Source organism: Tiliqua scincoides, chromosome 1 (genome assembly GCF_035046505.1).
Source record: "Tiliqua scincoides isolate rTilSci1 chromosome 1, rTilSci1.hap2, whole genome shotgun sequence".
Lineage (NCBI taxonomy): Eukaryota > Metazoa > Chordata > Lepidosauria > Squamata > Scincidae > Tiliqua > Tiliqua scincoides.
Window position 1 is genome coordinate 175,774,562 of NC_089821.1, and position 14,457 is coordinate 175,789,018.

Here is a 14,457-nt window from a genome sequence, read left to right on the forward strand (position 1 = left end):
AGTAAAGGAATTTTTTCCCCTTATCCACCCCTATGAGGCTAATTGGATATGTGCCAGCAAATTCACTGGTGTAAATAACGCCAGACTGAGAGGGGAGTTAGGATTTGGTCTGCGGTACCGAGGCTGGTCCCACCCCCTGTTTCAGGCCCAATCCACCCTGTGTCCTGCCCTCCCCCTGCCCAAAAATACTCCCTCCCCATTCCGCCTTCCTGTCTCTCTCCCCCACCACCCATGCCAGTCTGCCCGGGCTGGTACAAACATACCCCGTCCTTGTCTGGAGCCAGCATTTGGGAGCTGGTGTGGGCCTCTGCATTGGCCTAGCCAACTCCAGAGTAGTCACGTACATGCTTTATGACATGTTTGTGACACACTTGGGCAAGCACAGGGGACATGCGCCAGCCCATTACCAGCTCTGCATTTTTCACACTGAATATAATAGATAACTCTGGGCACAGTGCAATCCATCAGGAGCACACTGTTCATGCATGGGAGAATCCCATAAGCTCTATAGAGTTAGGTTTCCTCCCTCTGTGTTTATGAAGTATCATGGTCCCTTGGAAGGAGGGCTGGCCTGCCCATGAAGAGAATGATACAATGCACCTCAGATGGCAAATGCCTCCCCCCCCCACCATAGACCAAGCTGGTCACCCAAGCCTGCCCCTTCCTCTGCACAGGCTCTTTAAACAATGGAGGAAATGAAGAGCCCCCTGGGAATGATCCCAGCAGGCCCCCCCTTTCCTGCTTTAAGAGCCACACAGAGGAAGGAGCCAGGTAAGGGAGCCAGATGGGAAGATGACACTACTGGTGGTGCTCTCACCTTGGGAAGAATGAAGTGCTTCTCAGATATTCCTGTTCCATCACTCCTCTTGCCTTGATACATGTTTATCTCACTCTGAAGCACAAATAGCTTGTACTGGGCTAAGGAGGAAGGCTGGATAGCAATATGTGAGGTGCCCACATGCCTCCCGTTCCCCCAAATGGCTTGGCTTGTTGTTCTGACTGGATGCATACTGGTTTGCATGTGCTGACCAAGAAGAAACTAGGGATCTGTTGAACCTATGGAAATCCTTTGTAGGTGTTGCATCCATGATCATGGACTGAACTATGTTGTCCGATAAAAACAGATTTTTGTTCACAATAGCAATGCAAGACTCATTACATATAAACGTGGAACATAACAAATACAGTTCACAAAACAGCAGGATATATAATATTTCAAGCTTTTTAGGAAAAAATGAAGTACTATGTTAAAATGAAGTACTAAGTACTATAAAGTGCTTTTTTCTAAATCAAAATCATCCCCTAGATGCTGCTCTTAATCCATGTGGATACTTGCCTTTTTTTTCTCCAGCAAGTCTAATAGCAACAACTAGGGCAGGGGTGTCCTACCATAAGGGCCGTGGGCTGCATGTGACCCTGGAAGCAATTTATCCAGCCCCTATTATAATTGAACTCATCCCAATTATACTCAATGAATTAGTTCATTTGAAGGACACTCATTCTGTAGAACCCAAGCCTTTGTTTCTAAGTAAGAAAACCCATGAGATATAGCCCCAATCTGTCACCAACACCCCCCCCCCCAAAAAAACAAAAATCCCTCCCCAAACCCAAACTTTTCAGAAACCTCATTCTCCCTCCCCTTGATCCTCTCTTGTCAAGTTATATTATACAAAGAAAGAACACAAGATCTTGTGTTCACCAAAGACATGCCCTATGGTTAAACAAAAGCAGCCGCCAGACACTTCACACAGCATTCCAGTGTCAGCAGGATTAATCAGATAATTGCAGTATTAAGAAAAATAAAGTCATCATATAATAAACTCTATAAAACAAACATAGGAAGAATTTAAAGAATGAAGGCATTTCTTTCACTTCTGCCACTGAGTCTGTGTTTAATCCCAGTCCTAGAAATCCTATAGGATTGTATCCAAGGGGCTGCATGCAGAAGAAAGGCAGTATTTCACATATTCCATGTGCAGTTGCATAAACACAAGTAGAAGATATTGCACAACAATGAATTTAATACAGATAGGTTACCCCTTATCCAGACATCCAAAATATGGACTATTCCAAAATCCAGACGTTTTTGTCCAAGGCTTCTTTCTTTTTCTTTTTTTCTTTTTTACTTTCTGTTGTTAACTTTCTGAACACTAGAAGGTCTTGTTCTCTTCTTTTCTCTGCTCTGGTGTATACCAGTACAGACATTGTTGAGAATGTCAGAGGCCAGCAGATACCTGAATGGGTTACAATGAAAAAGCAAGATTATGCTCATATTTTTGCAATTCTGTAATCCAGATAAATCCAAAATCCAGGCACCTTCCTATCCAAGTAGTCCAGAGAAGGGATACTCAACCTGTATTTTATGCTCACCAGGGACGTGCTGTGCAAAGTAATATGCAATGTGTTGCACACATGTAAAACCTAGTCAGGATTCCGTTCAGTTTTCTGTGCACAACAGCCTTGTGCTAACATCTTCTTGTGTGCAAGCCCTGTTACACAAGTATAAGGAGAATTTAGGATACAACCCAAAGACTCCAATTCTATTTGCTTATTTTATTTGTTTGTTTTATAGTTGTTAAAAATTGCATCCCCAGAAGATACTTGAGGCAATGTACAACAAATCAACAAAACGAATGGATATTTTAAAAAAGAAGTTAGAATAAATGTCACAAATTAAAGCCTACTATAAAACCCTGAGGCAACAGAACAGTAGGAGCAACACTAATTTCACCCAAAGGTCAGAAGAAAGGCAAATTTTTGGCAGAAATTGGCAGAAAATTTTCACTAGACTAATCTAGAGATTATCAACGATAGCAGGCTTCTCTTGGGAACACATTCTGCATTTACAGTGCCACACCTCTTTTGTAAATGGTATTCAACACAGCATAAGTCTAGCAGCATCGCAGGCCATGGCTCTGCTTGGAGAGGTTTCTAATCTAGCACAAAACAATCAGTTTGGCCTGCTGCTGATAGATCAGTTGCCATCTCAGTGCACCAATGAATTGTATTGGACCATTGGTAAGTAAATAGGCCATAAGTTGGCAATGAAACCATTGAGCCAATACTAAATTATTAGTAGGCCAGTCTAGATATTTACTGAAATGGAAACCCAATTATTATCATAATTCTAGCAGCCACCTATGTATACAAATTTTACATAGGAAAATTAAATTTTTGGATGGATTAAAGATCTGCAAATGGCATAAGTACATATCAAGCTGATTTGGACAGGAAAGCTATGGTTATGAAAAGAGGTTTTTATGAAAGGATATCCAGTTGGCTCTTGTCCTCTTGGGTCTCCGTTACTGAGCTGATCAGATGATTTCTGCTTCCCTACCAGACAGTTTGTTTATTCCATCCAGGAGGTCCAAGAACAATCCTATACTTTTCATAGGATTACAGCAATCCTATAATGTCCTTATTTCTAGACAATAGTGTCTGCCTTTCCTTTTTAGCCTCTGCTGTCAAAAGCTACTATGCTGGTGGCCTGCTCTTGGGGTTTTCCATTTAGATATATCACATTATTGAAATTTTGTTTTCACTCTCTTGTGTTTGTGGTTGTGTAATTAGAGCTGGAGCAGAGAACATTAGTACTGAAATATTAATATTTCAAACGGCATTGATTGGCTTGCCATTTTAAGCCATTTCTGCTCAACGTTGCATATACTATGCAACAGGGGCCAAATATGTACACCTGTGGACCAGGCAAAAATGGATTAAAGTTAGCATGTGATGATGAAAACAAAGAAGAACAATGGGTGATATCCAGAGTTGTCTTCTGGAAGCAGAAATGCTCTTGTGTGAGTCAAAAAGCATGGTATGCAGAGATGGTTACTTCTGTTCCAGAGTTGTTCTTCCACCAGCAAGAGACACCATGCACTGTCTTTATTATCACCCAAGGGGTCAGGCAGAGATTAGGGGGAAATTCCCAGACCCTGGATGCAACCCACACACTCTTTCGCCAGCCTAATCCACCTCACTCTTAAGGATAATGTGGTCTGCTTATAACACCATAAGTGCCCAGGTTCTTTTGAAATACATTCCCTTGGTCAATAAAATGTATTGCACTCAATCTTCAAAATAGAAGAACTTTACTGCAAGGATACCTAAGGGATTTCTGGTTGCTCCATGAACATTAGTATCATGCATTTACAGTAGCATTCAAAACAAGAAAAGTTAGCTAGCTTATTGACAAGATACTAAGTTACCAACATTACAGCACAGTCAGCCATACCCCTTTTAACATGCCCTATAGGGCATAAGGACTGCTAACCCAAGCTTTCTTCCCTGCTGTCCTTTCCTCTGTGAACCCACACCCAGATTTTGTATTCAAATAGAAACTAATTACATCTTTTCCTGCTTAGCAACCAACTTAAAATTCCTCTTAAAGGAAAAGACCACTTGCCCAACCCCATGACATGTACCACATTGCAAGAGCTCATTGCGCTACTCTTTGAAGCAGCTGACGGAGTTCAACCTACCTCCCCCATGCTACAGTTCCAATGCAGTTTGGTGTTCTACACCCATTTTTTAAGGTCTCAAATGGAAAGCTAATTACATGTTTAACATAATATCTAATTTTGACCCCAACTGGAAAATGTGTTGCGCAGGAATGGTATTAATCAGAATGCAGTAGAGACAGAAGTGCCTTATAAACTGTGTAAACAGAAGATAACTCCTGTTAATTTCAGTTGCGTAAATAAGGAGCAATTTAGTTAAAAATGCCACATACATATTTGCCTTTGAAGTGGAAATGGGAGGGAGGCTGAGCCTGGGAGGTGAAGCTTTTAGTAACAGGACCAAAAACTCTGCATTGCTCTGATGTTACTTTTCTTTCATAACATGGAGTGGACGCATCTAAAGCTTTGGCAGAAAGCTGCGTTCCTTGAGTTGTCTGTGGAGGCTGTGATGTCTAAGTGGCACTGGCAACAAGGACATGAACACAGTGCATTAGCAATCATATTCATAAGTCAGCTTCCACAGCAGAAAGACTTGATAAGCCTTACATTATTAGATCATAAAATATTTACAGGTCTATTTTCTAACACTGTTTAGAATGTTGTGTGGCCCTCTGTTTCACATGTACACACACACATACACATACGGGGCAGTTGTTTGTTTCATGAGGAAAACCTTTGATCCATCTGCATTGCTAGAAGGTTTATAATTCAACAGTATTTCCTGCTTCTGGCACTGAAATGGGACACAGGTAATGTCCTTTACAGCAGTAGAAGATGACTTCTCTTAATGGGATGTGGGGACATTTGGGTGTGGCACATCAAGCTGACCCAGTCCCATTTCTCCCTCAGGTATTCTCTGTACATGAGTATATGTACATGTGGAACTTCTGAATAGGGCCTTGTGATCAGTCCAAGGTCCATCTAAGCCAGAACTGAATCTAATACTCTCTTCAGTGTTGGCCAGCACAACGTCTTTTGGGAGCATACCTGCAAGCCAATGACAGAAACATCAGGATGTTACTGTCAATCAGATATCTATAAAATAAAATACAGGGGCTGAGCTGAACATTCTCAGAAGAACTTGGCTGTGGAACCAGTGGAGCTTTGCTCTTGCTGCCCAAGACAAGACAAGACAAGACAAGAGTCTTGAATGACTCTGAAGGCGGGGGGGAGGGTTTGCTTCCCTGGCACACTGAGGCACCTGCAAAACTTCGTGCTGTGTTCCCCCTCTTTGATAATAGTACTGGAAAGGAAAATATATAAGGGGAACTATGATGAGACTTTTTTTAAAGCCATATAAACTATTCCAAGTAGTTTTGTAAAGCAGATAATATTCTACAATTTATTCAGCCAAATAACTTGCACCTAGCTTTTCTGTGATCACATGGAATCTTCTGGTATATGTGTATGTGAGTTCTTCCTTGAGATCATATCACATTGGAAACACAGCATAACCAACAGATAAAAGCCAGAAGACTGGATTTTATATATTTCAGGAATGCCTAACTGGTAGTTTGCATACTGCTACATCCGGGATCCACCTTTCCTGTGCCAGGTGGGAAGTGGGCTACTTCTAGCCTAGCAGGTGCTCATGCTACTGCAAAATTTAAGAAAAGTCTAAAGATTTCAGTGATGACATAGAGCCTCTCATTTCATTTTGCTTTGGAGAATCCCTGCTAAATAAGGTCTTTAGCCTGGAAGTCCAGATTTGTCCAGACAATAACAGCCCAACCCTGAGCTGCCGGCACACGGGCTGCTGCGGCGCTAAAAATGGCTGCTGTAATAATAATAATAATAATAATAATAATAATAATAATAATAATAATAATAATAATAATAATACAGGTATTTATTAAGCATGCTAGGTAGCCACCAGTGGCTCCTTAGGGGAAGGGGATTTTCGTCCCCTTCCCCCAGGTAAGGAAAGTAGTCCTGTAGTGGGGCTATTCAATTATGCAGCAACTTTTTAGCCACCGCTGAATCAAGGAGTCCTGTGTCAGGCTGCGCAGCCTGACATGGGGTTCTGGGTCCTGTGGAGCTGAGCTCCACCGGTCCCACTCTCTCGTGCCCTGCACCCTCCTCCACCACACCTCCTCCCCACCCTCCTTCTGCCCCGGAACGCCTCCTCCCCGCCTCTCCCACGCCCCCACTCACATCTTCACTACTCAGTGGTCCAGGCGAGCCGCCAGGTGGTGGATCGCAGGTCCACCACCGAAGCTGGCCCAGCACGGGCTCACATTGGGCTAGCTCTGGTGCTAGGGTCGCAGTAAGGCTTGCAAATGTGGCTTACGGCACCTTTGCAACAGTGTGCAATGGCGGTGAGCCAGTGCGCAAAAGTCAGGCTTGTGCCTTCAGTCAAATTATTTATGAAAGATATAAATCTGTGAACACACACACACACACACACACACACACACACACACACACACAGTGATGGCACATTATTCACAGACCAGCTACATGACATTTCCTTAGAATGTTTTCATAGTATATCACCCTGTTCTGGTTTTTGGTAACTATAGTAACTGGAAATGAAGTAGCTGCCTACTGCACCTTGGCTCTTCACTTTACTTTGTGAACTGTTTTGACAAAATAGGCCACTGTGGATTCTGAATCAATGCTCATAAAGTATTAAAAGGAATTTTTCAATGTATATGTCTGTTGTGTAGGCTGCAAGAGAGATATGGAAATTGGAGTACTGCTGCCTTATTCCACTATCTTGTGGCTCATAAACGTATCTTAAGCCTGCACATAAGATCACTAAAAGCTGACCTTTACATAGAAAGAACAACAGAGCAACTTTCCTGGGCGTCAGAAAGCTATAAGCAAAACAATACGTTGCTCTTTGACATACACATTAACAGGGATAATAGGTGAAGGTTTGATTCAAATTTATTCTGGTTGTCAGTCAAAATAGAAGTTCACCACTAACTTCTCTGATAAGCGAAATGAAATACAACATAGCAGGTCTCATTTTTGGAGACAAAAGCTCAAAGAGATGCCAAGTATGTGACCATCCATTTCTAGCTGAGTCCAGATTGTTCTTGCCAAAGCATACAAAAACCAATTTTATTTCATTCTATGGACATTCTAATCATTCCAATTTAGGGCAGCTTCATTAACCTCTGGAAGATTTATTATAATTTGTACAATCTGTATTAATAAAGTTTCTGCCAAAGAGAGGACAGTTGTTCAACACAATTGCTATCTGATCCATAAGCCTGCAGTTGACGCTTGGTTCACATTCATATTCTGCAAAATATACACTAGCCTTGCTCAGATGTTATTAAAAGTGTGCACAACACATGTTCAGGAGCAACAAGATTGCATTGCTAAGCTTGCCAGTGCCGTGATGTGTTCCCAGCATTGAGCTCCTCAGGCCCCTTTCCCTAGCTCTCCGGAGTGCAGTGTTTGCCTGCAGTGATGAACATTACCTGAGAAGGGATCCTCCTTGTGATTAGGAATGCTGGGCATCCCCTTGTAAGACTGTCCTCCCATCATGTTGGAGTCACCACAGTCTCTCCCAAAGCCCATTTATAACCTGATCCTCCATCAGTGGAGGCCTGTGCACTGCCCTTGCAATGGTAGTCTTGTAGCAACCAGGCAGCGAGTCACACTGGTAGAGAGGCCAGCACCAGTCGATGCTGGGCCTCTGTGCCGATGGGATGATAAAGAGGAGCACTGGATGGTATGTATCCCACCGAGCAGTGGGAAGATGTTTCAGGGCAGGAGAAGGCGGGGAGGGGGCAAAACAGAGTGGGGTGAGTGTGGACCAGAGAGCAGTTTATGCCTGGGAGCAGACAAGGATGACAGGAAAAGCTGCTGCCGAAACCTACCCCCCTTCCTGAGCCACAGAACATGACACAGGTCTTGGTCTCCTCAGTTTTGCACCAGGTACATAGCTGGTGCAACTCCAGGTGAACCTATCAGGGCCACTAGAGCTCTACACGGGATAAGGGAACCAATCTTCCCTTACCCCGAGGAGACCTCTGGCTACTGCTTTCGCCCAATATCTGCTGTTTTGATGCTGCTGTACCACAGTGCCCAGCAAGCATAGAATCGGGCCCTTACGTGTCCTTCCTTACTGTTCATACATGTGAACCCCTGTATACAATGACAGAGAGTTAAAAATTGAAAGTGATTTTTTTACAATCGGTATCTGAACACTAGTTTCTAATTTCTGCTATATGTATCTCTGTTGTTCCCTTTGTTTATAGTCCATTCTGCCTTTGGGAGGAGGGGTATCACATTTTCCCACTTTACAAGGGATACAGAACTACTCATAACTTCATATGGTATGAAGAGTAGGTTCCTTGGTGTTCTTTGTCAGCATGAGCTGGCCTTCTGCTCCACTTTGTAATATATCTATTGAATTGGTATAAAAGGTAGTTGAAGCTACTGAATGCATTTTTCCATGTCAGCCAATATTGATTTTTTTTTTTCAGGATTTGTACCAGCTGGCAATGGTGGAGAAAAAATGTAATAAATGGCCCCATCAATTCTATGTACGCACATAGCAATTTATAGGTCCTGTCTCTATATAGGAAAAAGTTCCTATTCTTTTATGTATATGCCTGACTGAAGGTTCAATCCTATGCATGCCCTCCCATCCCGCCAATGCAAGCACACAAAAATGGCTCACACTGAATCCTACTGGGGGCAGTCTAGGAGGTTTTATCTGGGTAAGGGAACATTAATTCCCTTAATAGAGAGTAAGCCTTTGCGTTATAGAGGCTTGGACATACACTAGCAAAATCGCTGGTGGAGATCCACCAGGCCTCAGGATTGGGTCCAGTAAGGGGGTTAGGATCCAGCAGTTGCTGCTGTTGCCAAACCCACCCCCTTCCTGGATCTGATCTGCCCTTCCTTTGCCCCTGTTGTCACCTTGTTCTGCCCTCCCCACCCCTGTCCTGCCCTCCCTACAACCTGTCCCATCTCCCCCACCAACTTATCTTCATCAGTGGGTCCTGATAGAGCCACCACCACACACAGCATGGCTGTGGCCTTCTCATTCACTCTCTACTACAACTACTACTAGAGGCCTTTGGCTTGATCTCAAGCCATGGCGACTTGATGGATGAATGATCTATAGGAAGATTGATCATGTGCAAGACTAGAGAGGTCTGCTAGGGTTTTCTTCGTTGTTGTTGTGATCATGTCAAGCCGTCTAGTTGCTGGTCTTCCTCTTGGTCTTGTTCCGTCACTCACTCTCACTCACTCACTTTCTAGCAGCGCACATCTCCGCACAGAGTGTTTTTTTCTTTTTTGCAGCTCCCATAAGGCAGTTAATGCAGACAGAACACTCATTCCACTAACGTTAGTGTCCAATAGGATTGAGGTAATAGTCTGACATAAAACAGAAGTAACATCAGCCTTCTAGCCCCACCCCACCCCAAAGCATATTTTTTTGGTACCTGCTACCCTTAGATCGCACAAGCCAAATAACATAGGCCAACACACATTTTGCTTCCTTAAACGTTACACCAATTCCTGGGTATATTTGGGGTGCTGATTCCAAAAATGCCATCCGTTTTGCTCTATCACGTCTAGTTTTGGGGACACGGCATAGCCTCTTTAGTGAATGATTCAAGCAGCTTCCTCATAAGGAAGCTGACACCATCTTCCTCATGAGGAAGCTGCTTGAACCATTCACTAATGAGGCTATACTATATCTCCAAAACTAGATGTGATAGGGCAAAACGGGTGCCATTTTTTGAATTGGCACCCCAAATTCATATCAAACCACCATAAAGTTTGGGAAAAACTTTTCTGACCCTCAAAGTTTGTAGGCCTGTGTAATCTATTTTGAGAAAGGGAGAAGATAAACCTTTGACTCTATTCCCTGGAGGCCACAGGGATGTTGTATGAAGCTGCCTTTACTTTTTGGTCCCTTTAGCTTAGGTTTGTCTACACTGATGGGCAATGACTCTCCACAGTTTTGGGCAGGGCTTTTCCCCTGCCCTATCTTGAGAAGCTAGGGATTTGACTAGAGACCATCCACACTCAAAGCCTGTGTTCTATCACTGAACTGCAGCTCCACCCTGCAGAATGCAGTATGCTACGCTGTGCCAAAAGAAGTTCCAGTGTCTCTTGAAACTATCAGTTGCTCTTCTTTAGGGGTAAATTGCTCGAAAATATAATGAGCCTGAAGCATTCCATTGTGAAACTCTTTTCACAGAAAAGTTCCTATCTCCAAGGCTTTCTACTACAAAAAGCCCTATAAATCAATTTTTTTCCCAGTGACTTGAATGTAATGTAGATTGCTCTCATAAAGTGGTTATTTATGTAATTTAGCAGTGAAATATGTCTGTAGTTTCATAGAAAAAAATATATATGAAAACTGCATACAAAGACTGAAGTTTTTTTCTCCCCACTAATATGCCTCCAGATTCTCCAATTTAGTGGCTTTCTCTGGCCCAACGTATTTCTGGGAGATGAGTAACAGCCCAATCCTGAGCTGCCCGGCGCATCCTGTGTGCCTCAGCCTGCCACAGGCAGCATTTCGGGAGAAGGGGACTTTGTCCCGTTCTCCCAGATAAGGAAAGCAGCCCTGCAATGGGACTACTCACTTTAGCTCCAACCAAAAAGTCGGCGGTAAGGTAAAGGCATTCGTGTAGGGCGCCGAGCCCCACACGAACGCCTTGGATCCAGTGGAGCAGAGCTCCACAGGACCAGCTTCCCTCCCTCCACCGGTACACTTCCCGCTCACCCTTTCTCCACCTTCCACCTCCCCATCACGCCTCCTCCCCACTCTCTCTCCTCCCTCTCCCCCTCCCCAGAATGCCTCCTTCCCATCCCTCTCCCCCCCACTAACCATGCCATGGCTTGGCAGTCCATGAGACTGCCGAGCAGTGGAGGACAGGTGACCATCCGGCGCTAGCCCAGTGCCTGCCAGCGCTGGGCTAGCACAGACGCTAGCCCAGCGGTAAGCCTCGTAGACGTGCCTTATGGCATGTTTGCGACAGTGTGCTCCGGCGGAAAGCCAGAGCACCGAGCTCAGGATTGGGCTCTTAAAGAGCTATTAACTAACCACCTTATTTGGTTATTTGGTTTTACATCCTATGTAAAATCTACATAATTTCAGCACAAATAAATGCGAATGATCCAGTTTCTCTAGGACATAATCACAATATCTGTTCGTGTTATTTGGTGGCAACGTCTTTGTAGTAACTATGCAGAAGCATGCTTTAGCTTTAGTGAACGTGGCAACCTGCAAGCACACTTACCCCCCCGCCCGCCCCCACTCGAGGCAAACCTTGAGCTGGCCCTGTTCATGAAGCTAAGAGCTAAAGCCTGTAAACAGGATGAGATACCAGAAGAAGTGGTGAGACTTCAGGAACATTATTATCTAGGAATGTTATTGTCAACAAGCTGTACTGCGCAGAGGGGGGAAATGAATAAAAGCAGGCTGCCGACTGGTACAACAAGCTTGCTCCCTGCCTCAAACTTTACAACCTGACTTCTGTCTCTTGATTGCCTCGGACCCATCACTGCTACATCTGTCATCGATACAGTCTTAGAATATGTGTTAAAAGGGTTTTAATGTTAATCTCACTGCTCTTCATTTTCGCAGATTAAAGAACATCTTGCAAAAGGGCAGAGGACGCTGGCGGGTGAAGGAATGTCCCAGGTGACAAAGACCCTTCTGGATTTAACTCAGCGGAAAAACTTTTATGCAGGGGACCTCCTGGTTTCTGTGGAAATTCTCAGAAATGTTACAGATACTTTTAAAAGAGCAAGTTATATCCCTGCATCCGATGGTGTCCAGGTATGTGCAGCCGTAGAACAGAATAACATAAAAGCATGAGAGTATCTTTAGCTGAGTAGCTGAAACTCATATATCATTTTCCATGATTAGTCTGCATGCAGAGGGTCTCAAGCTCAATACCTGCTATATCCAATTAAAAGGGTTTTCGGTAGCAGGGAATTACCTGAAGACCTTGGAGAGCCACTGTTCGTCGAAGTAGACCCAAATCATAAAGGGCCTTGAAGGTAAATACCAGCATCCTGAATTGGGACCAGAAACAAATGGTCCAACGTAGCTGCTGAAGCTGTGGTAATGCAGAGTCAAAATGTCTGGTCCCTGTGACAACCCAGGCTACCTCATTCTGCGCTAATTGCAGCTAATGTTCTAATTACTCCTTCTTCCAGCATCATGAACACTGTTAGCTGGTCTTAAAATGAAAGAGCAGCCACTTTATAATATTATGTTCAGAACAGACCTCACTTCTTATTGGGAAGTTCCTAGATAATTATTCCACAGAATGGTTCCAGTAAGTAGTTTTATCCAATGTTAACTCATATCTGAATTTTATGGTCTTCTGGCATTGACCAGATAATTGCAGCAGAAATGTGTAACATGTTTGATATTAAACTATGGAATTTGCCTAAAATTTGATTAATGTAATATCAGGGCTAGAAATGCTGCTGCCTATTTCAGAATAGGGCTCTAATCTGTCTAAAATGCACATTTATTGAAATGAAATCTTGGCAGGGAACCCAGATGATTTACTGATAATTAATTTTTATCATAAAATTCAATTGTAAAGGTGTATCTTATAACATAAAAGCAAGGTGCGTCACTTTCAAAGTGAAATGCTAAATGTTCATTCATAAATTGTGCTGTGACTAATGTGCACTGCATATTGAGGATATAATCCAGCAAGTTCTTTTATGTGTGCACAAGGAATTGTGCACATATAGCATATGCTAATGGATGAACCAGGAGCTGCAGGGGGTGTAGATGTCTGCATAAAAAGGCTCTGTGCACCACATCATCCCCCCCCCCCCCAGCTATAGCACTATTGTTATAGGTAATGACACAATGGGCCAAATTCTATCCAGTTTTCCAGTGCTGGTGCAGCTGTTTCAATGAGGTGTGTGCTCTATCCTGTGGTGGGGAGGCAGTCACAGAGGCCTCTTCAAGGTATGGGAACATTTATTCCCTTACCTCGGGGTTGCATTGCAGCTACACAGGTGCTGGAAAGTTGGATAGGATTGGGTCCAATATCATTTACCTGAATGGCCAATGAAACATTCATGTCATAACCAGAAATGGAAATTCATGGATAACCAGAAATTGAGATAAGCTAGAACTATATTTACAGTAGGATAAAGTCTGTCCATTTTTATTTTAACCTGTGGCAGCCCAATCCTATCCACATTTTCCTGGGAGTAAGCCCCATTGACTCTAATGGGACTTACTTCTGATTAGACATGGATAGGATTGGGCTGTTAGCTGTCATAGGTTCATGGGAGAGAGATGAATGAATTCAGATTATCAAGAAATTTGGATAATAGATACTCTTGGTATAACACAATAGGCACAATCCCTGGCTTCCACACAAGACATTAGGGATGCCATGGTAATCTAGCATGCTCCATTTCTGATGCAAATGTTATCATTCACTGATGCAGATAATTATTCCAAAACTGTGTTCTGTTCAGTTCTATCTGATTTGAAAATCAGGTTTAAAATCTGATTCCTACCTACCGGTAATTTGAAAATCTTTGGGGGGAATTGTTTGGTGGATGCACACATTTTGGTGATAGATTTCCTCAAACCACCTCTGCAGGAGGAAATCATGCTTCAAGAGAGCCATTTCAGTGGAAACATGGTGCAAGGAGAAAGACTTAACATCCACTTTCCTATGTACCTCAGCCTTGACTGGGATTGTTCCTGTGTACAGCTGTTGTTTTTTCTAAGTGATGCTTTTGGTTGGAAGCTTATCACGATAGAACACAGCTGTGTTCATATCTCCTTTAACATTGAGCGGTTCCATAGAGTTTCCATGGGCATCAGAGGTCACAAGATGAAAAGTATAAAATTATTTGGCAAGAAAAGGGAAAGTTTAACACATTTCTCTTTACAAGGCCACAGTAAATTGCCACAGAGAGAAGCTGCAGTGGAACTAATTGCCTTTTTGATCCTTTTATTTTACATGAAATTAGTTATTTACGCTGATAATTTAGCATGAATAATACTGAGAATTATGTA

At 43.1% G+C, this 14,457-nt stretch overlaps 1 protein-coding gene across 1 annotated transcript in view; it reads left to right on the top strand.

Annotated features, from left to right (window-relative positions):
- Positions 1–14,457, top strand: part of ADGRB3 (adhesion G protein-coupled receptor B3) — a 564,982-nt gene that overhangs the window by 247,064 nt on the left and 303,461 nt on the right. The window contains exon 9 of the mRNA XM_066612423.1: positions 12,034–12,228. Coding sequence (XP_066468520.1) covers positions 12,034–12,228 — 195 coding nt within the window. The remainder of the gene's footprint in view (positions 1–12,033; positions 12,229–14,457) is intronic.